The sequence below is a fragment of the Gracilinanus agilis genome, chromosome 3 (assembly GCF_016433145.1).
Source record: "Gracilinanus agilis isolate LMUSP501 chromosome 3, AgileGrace, whole genome shotgun sequence".
NCBI lineage: Eukaryota > Metazoa > Chordata > Mammalia > Didelphimorphia > Didelphidae > Gracilinanus > Gracilinanus agilis.
The window spans coordinates 612,809,913-612,821,286 of NC_058132.1; the positions used below are offsets into that span (position 1 = coordinate 612,809,913).

The 11,374-nt window shown below is 40.9% G+C and overlaps 1 protein-coding gene across 1 annotated transcript in view; it reads right to left on the reverse strand.

Moving 5' to 3' along the window:
* Positions 1 to 11,374, reverse strand: part of MARCHF4 (membrane associated ring-CH-type finger 4) — a 152,824-nt gene that overhangs the window by 18,200 nt on the left and 123,250 nt on the right. Inside the window, exon 5 of the mRNA XM_044669429.1 lies at positions 8,048 to 8,240. Coding sequence (XP_044525364.1) covers positions 8,048 to 8,240 — 193 coding nt within the window. The remainder of the gene's footprint in view (positions 1 to 8,047; positions 8,241 to 11,374) is intronic.

Genomic DNA, 11,374 nt, shown 5'->3' on the forward strand with positions numbered 1-11,374 from the left:
ATATATATATATATGTATATATATATATAGTTAGTTAGTTAGTTAGTTAGTTAGTTAGTTAATTAGTTAGTGAAGCTTTGAATTGTTCTGCCCATTCTGGAAAACATTTAGGAAATATTTCCAAAAGGTTACTAAACTGTGCATACTCTTTGACCATTACTACTAGGCTTATTCCTCAAAGAGATCAAAGAAAGAGGAAAAAGACCCATCTCCACAAAAACATTTATAGCACTCTTTTTTTTTAAACCCTTAACTTCTGTGTATTAGTTCCTTAGTGGAAGAGTGGTAAGGGTAGGCAATGGGGGGTCAAGTGACTTGCCCAGGGTCACACAGCTGGGAAGTGTCTGAGGTCATATTTGAACCTAGGACCTCCCGTCTCTAGGCCTGGCTCTCAATCCACTGAGCTACCCAGATGCCCCTTTTAGCACTCTTTTTGTAGTGGCAAACAACTGAAAATTAAGAGCCCATCAACTGGGGAATGGCTGACAAATCATTGTATGTGAAAGTAATAGAATATAATTGTCCCAAAAGAAATTATAAAAGAGATAGCTTCAGAGAAAATTTGCATAAACTGATACAGAACAAAGCTAACACAACTGGAGAACAATGTGTTCAGTAACACCAAGAACTCTATTCAATGTAAATAACCAACCACTCTCCTAGAGGACTGATGATGGAGAATGCTGCCCACCTCCTGTCAGAAAGCTGATGGACTCCATATGCAGAATGAGACACATATTTTTGGACAGGGCCAATGTAGGGATTTGTTTTGATTGACTGTGTGTATTTGTTACATGGGTTTAGTTCTGTTTTTCTTTCTCAGCGTGAGGGGGTGGGAAGGAATGGGTGGAAGAGAAAATAAATGAATGCTTATTAACTGAAAAAAAAATTAATGAAAAAATAAAGAGACCCTGGCTTCTTTCCTTTTAAACAACTGTTTAAAGATATATGTACTACATTTTGTAGGATATTTAAAGGGTTTTCAAAAATAATTTAATTATATATTTGTTGTGTATATATAACATATATGTATATACATATATACACAAACACATATATTATACTTTCTGACTTTATTTCCTCTCCACTTGCAACAATTTCCTAGTCTCCCTCCATCCAATCTCTCTTTTCCCTACTCCATCCTCTTCATAGTACCAAGATCTGACCGCGTTGTTCCCTATGCTAAGTGATGGATATAATCAAATACAAACCCCTCTCTGTGAGACATTTAAACCCTTGCACAATCAAACTCCAGCCTGCCCTTTTCATTTGTTATACATATTCTCTCCTTCATCCAATCTGTGATAGAGCCAAATTTGCCTTCTTGCTGTCCCTCTCACATGTATGTTTTATTTCCCATCTTTATTCCTCTGCACAGGCTATCTATCCTCTATGCAGGGAAGGTATATATGCCTTCCTTATGCCTGTCTCTCACTATAGAATCTCTAAACTCCTTCAAAATTTAGCTTTCATTCCATCTCTTAAATTAAGCCATTCCTGATCTTTTAACTACTGGTGCTTCTTCCTCCAAGTGCTGTCTATTTACCTCTTTTGTGTATATTTTGTACCTAATTACACATATACATGTTTCTCTCAATAGAATATAAACTCCTTGAAGGCAGGAACTGTCTTTTAGTTGCTTTTGTAACAACATAGCAACATAGTACCTAAAAGGCATAGTAATGATTACACGGGTGGCACTTAAAATACTTATTGGTCACTTGGTTAAAGAGAGTTCCTGAGAAGCAGAAGTCTCACAGAGAGAAGATGATCATATACAGTGTTTCTGCAGGTGGAGATGCAACAAGGAACTAAGTAACAAAATGAGGAAGTAACAGATAGCATTTTCTGTGGAGTAAAATATTAGAAGCTGTCCTATGCTTCTGTAACTAATACAAACTGTTATGTTACCTCAAGTGCTTGTAAAGGATCTTTTACCCACAGCTGTGGAGACTTGGACAAGAATTATATTCTGCAGTTTCTCAGAGGGAATTCTGAGTGCTAGCAAAATGAGTCAGACAGAATTAATTGAGGGGTGTGGTTATCCATATAAGCCTGGAAAATGAGGGGAGAATGGGGTACTTGCACTTGATAACACAGGGTTGCTGACAGATCCGACCAGGAAAGATTACAGAAAAACTATCACCTCTCTAATCTTGATGTAAAGAACATTTTCCTAATAATTAGAATCATGCAAATATGTGTTGTAATGCCTTGGGACATTCAATGATTAGTTCTGTCACATAAGAAATTTTAGGGAAAGCTAAATGATAGCTCACTGGGTTGATGTAGAAGGGATTTTTATGCAGGTCTGAGTTGGACTAAACCATTGAAGTTCCTTCCAACTCTTGGATTCTGTGCTTCCTTCTTTCTCTTGCATATGTATATGGGATAGACCTTTGAAATAAATACGTAATTATCTGGACATAGCTCTAGTATGTGGAGATCAGAAAAACCTTCATGTGGGAGATGGTACTTGCATCTGAGGCTCAGTTTCCTCATCACTAAAACCAAGGTACTGGATTAAATAATTTATATGGTCTGGAGAAACTCTAACATCATAATACTCTTAAGATCCTAGAAGGTAGGAATGATATCTTATTCCCTCTCTTCCTCCCATCAATTTTCAATCTTTCTCCCTAGTGCCTAAGAAAGTACTTAGTGGAAGAAATCATTCAGTAAATTGTCACACTGATTGATAGGTGGGAACCATCCAGATATTAATCAAAATCCACTCATTTAGCCCCTACTGTTTACCTACCCTTGTGTTGAGTTGGAGAGGGAGAGAAAAGACAGAGACAAAGACAGATGAAAAAAAGAAGGAAAAAAGGGAGACAGAGACAAAGGAGACAGACAGTCAGACAGACAGAGTGACAGACAAAGAGACAGAGGGAGTCTAAGACTTGATTCCTTCCAGCAAGGTCCTTGTATTCTATTGAAAGCATAATCCTTTTTGCTTTTAAACACAATGACAATACTTCATTCACACTCTGAGGATCTGTAATTTTGTTGATGGTATGAGCACTCCCTCCACCAAAGCAAATTGCAACTCCTTAATAACTTAAAACAGGGCTTAACTGTTTGGATTTTTTGTTCATTTTCATGAATCCCTTTGACAACCTGTCAAAACTTATGGACCCTTTTTTAGAATCATGTTTTTAAGTGTAGGATTATTAAGAAAATAAAATATGTGCAATTGTTAAAATATAATAAAATAATATTTTATTCATATCATTTTACTAATAAATAAAAAACAAAATATCTTTAAAATAAATTCATAGATTCCAGGCTAAAAATTTCTAAAGTTGAAAAAATTTGGCCAACTTGGTAATGAGCCTCTTTGAACTTAACAAGGACTGATTCTCAGATAGCAAATAGACAATTTACCAGAGTGGGTCCATTCTTGAACTATTAAGATGAAAATCTCCTTAGGTACTTTGGTCATTTCTTCCCTCCTCTGTCTGGGGTAAGGCAATAGCTCACATGTGGCATGAGGGTTGCAGTTTGGACACTTGGTCTCTAAAAGGTTTGCTATCATTGCTATCTATAGTTCAATTCAAAGCAAAAGCATTTATTAAGCACCTACTTACATGCTAGGTGGGAAGAAACGCTACCATTGGGCTGCTGGGCAGAGGGGCAGGTGATGGGAGAAATGTCCTCAGTTGTGGTGGAGAGGGGAAGGGAGCAGCCCCCCTTGGCACATGTGTCATAGGTTCACTAACATGGAACTATAGTAACTAGAAACCACAGCCAGTCAAAAAGTCTCATCGTAGACAAACGTTTGACTTCTTCCCTCCTAGACCTTGTGAAAACAAGATGGGGAGGTGGGAGAAGGACACACTCTGCCCCCTTGCTACTATTGATTGATGTCTTTGTCCAGAAACTGAATTGATTTATCTATTCAAGTACCAGTGAACCCTGAATCAGAGCCAGGATGAGGCAGGCATCTGTGTACCATTGGTACCTAGGTAGTTCAGTGGATAGAGTCGCTAGAACTGGAGTCAGGAACACATGATTTTAAATCCAGCCTCAGACACTTGTTTCAGTCATGTCCAACTCTTCATAACCTCATAGGCAATAGAATGCCAGGCCCTTCCACTCTCCATTATCTTCCAAAGTCTGTTCAAGGTCTCATTCATTGTTTCTGTGATGCTATCTATCCATTTTAAGCTTTGCCACCTCCTCCTTTTGCCTTCAATCTTTTTCAGGGTCTTTTCCAATAAATCCTGTCTTCTCATTATGTGGCCAAAGTAGTTAAACTTCAGCTTCAGTATTTGACCTTCCAGTGAATAATCTGAATTAATTTATTTAAGTATTGACTCATTAGCTCTCCTTGCTATCCAAAGAACTCTCAAAAGTCACTTAACTAGCTGTGTCCCTGGGAAAGACCCTTTACTTCTATTTGCCTCAGTTTCTTCATCTGTAAATGGAGGATAAGAATAATAAATACTTACCTCCAAGATTGTTGTGAGAAAAAATATGATGCTATTTGTAAAGAACTTTGCAAGCTTTAAAGTATGATATAAATGCTAGGTTTTATTTTTTATTATTCTTTTGAAAACCCTTACCTTCCACCTTAGAATCAATACAGTGTATTGGTTCCAAGGCAGAAGAGTGGTATGGGCTAGGCAATGAGGGTTAAGTGACTTGCCCAAGGTCACACAAGTGTCTGAGGTCAGATTTGAACCCAGGACGCCCAGTCTCTAGGTCTGACTCTCAATCCACTGAGCCACTCAGCTGCCCCCTGATTGCTAGATTTTATCATCCTTGTTAATAAATAATAATATTACTCTCCCTTCTACCCTTCCCCCAAGTTGAATCTTAGGTGAGTGCTCACTTTTTCTTTCTCAGTCAGCTCAGATTGAAATTGGGCATTGATTCTAGTCATTGGTTGAATCTGCCCATATCCTATCTGTCTCTCCTCGGCTGTCTCCCCTCTCATGTCTCAACCATTTTTACCTCTTTATTGATCTTTAACCTTCTATTTGTTCTATATTGAGGGCAGAGACACAATAGCCTCCCAAGACCAAAAGAATAGGCATGCAGCTCCGCTGTTCGATTTGCTATTCTCCTGGACTGTCTTCAACAAATACCTCAATATACCAGAATCACAATTTCCTCATCTGTAAACTGGGAACAATAACCCTGCTCCACTCCCTACTTCCAAGGCATATTCTGTAACTGGAGTATATTTGATGGCAATCAACAAAATGATAAAGCAGCCCGTTCCCTGCTGGAGTTAGGCATTGGAGTGAGACTGTAAGCTGTTCTTGATGCTTTCTGATGGCAACTCAACAGACTCTGGAAAGCAATTAGAGTCCCTCAGCATTTTTCTCTGCAACTGGGTTGCTGTCTTCAAGCAGTGACTAACTTGTCAGGGCCGAATGGGGCCCCCTCCTAACCAGATGGATTTAGCACAATGGGATACTAAATCCTCAGAAATTGTTTTCCTAACAACAGGGAAGAAAGGAAAGAACCATAAGAGATATAAATGGATGGCATTCTGTGCTTGTAACAGAGATAAAATGAGGCAGAGAATGAGAGACAGAGGGCTGACTGCAGAGAGAAAGAATCAGAGAGAGAGAAAGAAGAAACAGAGTAAGATGACATGAGAAATACATGTAAAAGTAATAGACAAATATAGAAAGAGAGCGATGGAATCTGATAAAGACCGAGGCAGAGACAGAGATACATAAACAGAGAAAGAGAAGCAAGGAGACAGGGAAAGGAAAGTCTAACTGTAAAGGTACAGCCTTTTGTAAAAGACAGCTTCTCTCTCTCTCTCTCTCTCTCTCTCTCTCTCTCTCTCTCTCTCTCTCTCTCGCTCTCTCGCTCTCTCGCTCTCTCGCTCTCGCTCTTTCTCTCTCCACAGCTGGCATTTACCTTCACATGGCTTCATGGGACTCTTGCCAAAAGAAGCTTCCTTCTGATATTTTTGATTTCCTGATATCTCCATTAGAGGTAAGGTAGTTGATTTAGGGGGATAGGAAGGCAGTAATTGCTTCTCAGAGCCTAAAACAGGCTACCCAGGTCTCTCTTACTTTGAGGCTACCCATATATAATAGGGGAAAAAAAGAGCCCATTGTGTTATTATTAGAGGACTGTGTGCATTGGAATAAGGAAGAGAAAAAACTGCTGATAAAACATCCTTATGGCTGAGTTGTGCAGCTGGAGGGGAAGGGAGAGCTTCGTTATTCTTTTGCAGCTTTCCTAAATGGATTTGTGTTACCATTCCCTTGTATGTGTATTTTTAAAAAAAACTTACCTTTCATCTTAGAATTAATACAGTATATTGGTAGCAAAGCAGAAGAGCACTAAGGGCTAGGCAATGGGAGTTAAGTGACTTGCCCAAGGTCACATAGCTAGGAAGTATCTGAAGTCAAATTTGAACCCAGGACCTCCCATTTCTAGTTTTGGCTCTCTATCCACTGAGCCACCCAGGTTCCCGCTCCCACCCCTTGTTTGTTTCGTTCATCCTTGGGAAAGTATTGGCTGTGCTGCAAGCTGCCTGAGATCTTGGACCCAGAGAACACTGAAGAGCTAAGTGATGTGTGCCCGAGCCCTGGACAGCTGTGTCTCCGATAATGTTCTCTCCAGTGAACTGTTTGTGTCTGAGGCTGATGGACCCTGACATTCCCATTACTAAATGGCCCAAGAGAAATCAAATTCTCCTTCCCTATATTAATTATTATTATTATTATTAAATTAATAAAATAATTAAGAAATATTAATTTCACACTGAATAAAGGGTAAGAAGAAACCACGTTGGGAAAAGTGGCTGTGGCTGATCCTGGCAGAATCCTACCAAAGAATTATAAAATCATTGAGGCTGTTGCCCAGAGCTTAATCTGGACCTTGGCATGGCCTCTGCTGGCTTAGGTAAAAATGCTAAGCAAATTTGAGAACTGGTTAAATACTGTTCTTTTTACTTCAATCAAACCTTCCGGGCTGACAGCCTCTGAAGACAGCAAAAAGGAATAGACAAAGTATTACGTCCCATTTCACTACCTCAAAATTCAGAAGAGACTAAAAATCAATACATTTACAAAAGGCATCCAGGATCTGAAGTGCTACAGTCCAAGCAAACCCCATGTGCATGGGATTCAGCTGGCATTTCTAGGCTGTGCCAGCCCAACCTGGCACAAAAGAACTATAAGGTCCCAGAGGAGGAAGGAGCAGATGTTTCTGCAAAGGGTCTGGGAAGAATTAGGGACTGGCCTATGGGAGCTCTAGGAGAAGAGGACAAGGGTTAACATCATTTGCATGCAATTATAGAAGGATTTCGATCTGGATGGGCCCTTGGAGATCATCTAATCCAGTCAGGAATTCTTAACTTAGGGTCTATGAACTCCCAAAGGATCTGGGGATTTCAGGGGGTTTGTGGACTCAATGGAAAAGAAAAAAATTACATCTTTATTTAAGTATAATTGACTTATTTCATAATTCTGTGTATTTTATTTTATTCACTTTAAAAACATTATTCTGAGGTGTCCATAAGCTTTGCACTGCCAGAAGGGTTCATTACACAATAAAGACTTCCTCTCTTTTCCAGATGAGAAAACTGAGGTCCAAGTGATCTGCTCATGCTCACTCACAGATTCATTTAGTAAGCATCATGGTCAGGACTCAACCTCAGACCCTCTGACTCCAGTTTCCAAAATATGCCCCCCACCCCAGCCATATATTATTAAGTTAATTTTAAGGCTGGAAAAGATAGCTATATATTTGTAGAAGGGAGAGAAACAGACTGACCTATTCCAAGTAAACTTCAGAATTGTCACTGAAGGCTACTGAGCTTGAGGGTGGGCACCTGCAGTCAAGCCTCCTGATCTTATTCCGGGCAAAGTGTTTGGCCCTCCCTGGTATAATACTTACCTCCAGGCTTCCCAGGTCCCACCCTGTTGAGATCTTCAATTCTTGTTTAGGTCTACCTTCCAAAGCCAAACCCAAGAGGATTTCCCTCTCCCTTGCAAAGAGAGCTATTAGTCTCTGAACCTTGGGACCATCTCTTCCCCTACCCATTGGGGAGGCAACCATAGTGACCCACCTATGCACACCACGTCCATGAAGCCATACATTCCATAGCAGATCTGGAAGAGGAGGTCTTGGCGCTGCCATTTAGCCGAGGGACTGAAGGTTGACCAGATGAGCCAAGAAATGCTGGCAATGAGGAAAAGAGAACCCAGGATGGCTGCTGCAATCTGGACTTTCTCAATGACCGTCAGAGAAATGGCCTGCCACTAGAAAGGACAGAAAAGGAGGTTAGCAAAATCCTTAGATATCTTTCCCCAGGCCCTACCTCTACCAAATCCACCAGCATCAAGGCCAAAACTTATTGCAATCTTTGATGTATTTGCAAGCTTCTGAACAAGACTTAGCACATTTAGTTTCCTCTATCACAGATTAAAAAAACATTGTCCAGAGGGGGCCTATACTGGCAGAAAGGTCCTGAGTTTAGGGAAAGCTTAAGAATGTATGAATATGGATGAAGCACAAAGAAAAGCTTTTGGATGGATTATCCTGCCAGACCTGCCAGGAAGCCAATAGAAATCTTTACTCTCTGTTCAACCAAAGATCCAAAAGTTATCATGTTAGTACCAAGGCTGAGGCTGAAAAAAATTGAAGCAAAAGGGGACTAAGAGGAGTGGACCAAAAGTCTCAGAGCTAGTTTTGAGTATCAGGAATGACCTATAAGAACGTTTGATCTTAGCATCATCTTCTTCACCACACACTAAATTCAAATGGCTCCAAAGACTATTTCCTAAGCTCTTTTCTCTTTATTTTATTTACAGTAAATCCCTGATAACTTTAACACCTTGATACAGATAACATTCCAAACCAGACCTAAACCCTCTTCTCTAAACTCCTGCCCTATACCACCAACTAACTGTTATGCATCTTCCTTCCTGCAAAGAATATTCCTCCTTCACATGAAATTCAACATGTCCCCAAACTAAACTCTTGTGAGGCATGTTGTAAAGAGGATTCTGATCTGGTACAGATTGGTCTAGATGACCATTGAGGTTCCCTCCAACTTTGAGATGCTACATATTGGAGTTGACCAATAAAACTTCTTGATCTCCCCATGATGGGTATGGTCATGTTCCTGGGCACTTTGGGGAGGGTGGGTTTCATTGATAGTGGCTGCCCCTAAGATGAACTGGTTGGCTCATACTGTTGTGAAATAGGCATTTCAAAGGACTGCAAAAGAAAAAGAATAGATTTGCCCTGGCTCTCTACATCCTCCATCTCCCTCCCTTCCTCCCCCCCCCCCCCCCCTCTCTCTCTCTCTCTCTCTCTCTCTCTCTCTCTCTCTCTCTCTCTCTCTCTCACACACACACACACACACACACACACACACACACACCTTTGGAAGAGATTATAAGAGTAGCAGAGCTAAAATCAGGCAAGGATTACATTCTCCTGTTGCCATGAGTCACTTGATGGGAAGGGGGTTGCTTCTCTAGTAAGATCAAGCACATTTCCTTTCCGGAGGAAGTCCAAGGTCTCAGGGGGATATCAAAAAGCTAATTGTTTGTATACATCTCTGAGGGGAAATGGGTCTCAATGGAATGCGGGGGTTCTGCCTGTCTGGCGGTCCTGAGTTCTTTTTTCTTTCTGAAGAGAAGTCAAATCCCAAGGTGGCCTTATGAGTGGGAAGAATTTTAGGATCCTATAAAAAGTGGGACTCCCTGGAGAGGAAGACTTGTCTGGATTATTTATGGGCTACTATGAATTCTTTTGTGTAGCGTTCCTTTTTTTGTGGGATAGAATCAAGGTTGATATACTTGATATATTCATTATTCATTTGTGTCCTTATGTGGGATTTGGGAAATTCTTTGACTACATATGTAGAAACCCAGACACAGTCTTTATTCACAGATTCTCCCTGAGTAAACTCTGGATGGGGGCAGAATGAGCCAAAGAGTGAATTTAGGGGTTAACCCCCCAAGAATGAACTCTGTTCCCACAAACCCAGAGCCCGGGGACCCCAGATCATGAATTATATCCATCGTTCTGTTAATTCATCTGATCCCTCCTAAATCTGTTCTCCTTAGTAGAAATCCTGTGGCATACCTGCTGGTCTAACATAGACCCTCCACAGAAGGAAGTACAGAATATCTTTCCCTGTTTTGAGGCATACTGAAGTCATTGTCGACTCCCTCAGTCTTAGTGTTTCTCTCTCTCTGACTAAAGGGAATCGGAAAGGAGCTGGGGTGGGAGACAGCTATTTAGTTTCAGGATGGACTTTTCCTAGTAGTTCATCTCTGAACATTCCGTATTTAGATGCACGGCTCTCTCAGGCCATCCAAGTTCTAGTGTGATTAGGGGTTGTACAGCCATCACACAGAGCTTCCTTGCTTACTTCCAGCTAGACCCATGTGCTTGCTCAGTCACTGGGTTCTCTGAGAATGTCAGTGGCCCTGGCTGAGTCCAGTTGGCCACGAATGACTAAGCGCTGAGGCTTTTGGGGGGTGATAAAGCAACCTCCGCATTGGCTACTGAGTAGGAAGAGCCAATGGCTCTTTAAAAAGGGAGTGATGGGGGGCAGGGAGGTGGCTCAGTAGACTGAGAGTCAGACCTGGAGATGGAAGGTCCTGGGTTCAAATCCAGACTCAGACACTCCCTAGCTATGTGACCCTGGGCAAATCACTTAACCCCCATTGCCTAGCCCTTACCTCTCTTCTATCTTGAAACCAATACACAGTATTGATCCTGAGATAGAAGATAGGGTTTAAAAAAAGATGGGGTGACTTTCCCCTGGTCCAGACTTTCTTCTCATTAGAGACCAGGCTTCCCTAGCACCGAACTGGATTTAGAGCAGATGGGCCTATATGATGGAAAAGGAGAAGCTGCAATGCTCCCAGCCCCTCTGGGCCCACCAACAGTTGTTGCCTAATAAAAGTTTATTGATTGATTGATTATTAGACTAGAAAAGTGATAAAGTAGAAAGAATGCTGGTTTTAGAGTCAGAGGATCTTGGTTCAAGGCCCAGCTCCGCTGCTTGCTAACCCAGTGACCTTGGGTAAGTCATTTAATTTCTCTGGGCCTCAAGGTCTCCTCTGTAGAATGGGGAGGGAATGTGGACTACATGAGGTCCAACCCATTTCTAAATCTAGATTCTCCAACTTGTCAATCCTATAGTAGACAATCTCTTATCCTACGATCTCTGTGAAGTCTCCTTAGCCCTCCAGCTCCAGCAAACGTCCCTTGCCTTTCTTCTGGAATTTTATTTGAATCTCTTTTCTGTTTATTGTTTGATTTATGTTATAATTTTTTAAATATACAAACTATTTCCATTACTAGAATTTAACAATGACAAGTAACTTTCTTTCTTTCCTTTCCTTTCCTTTCCTTTCCTTTTCTTTCCTTT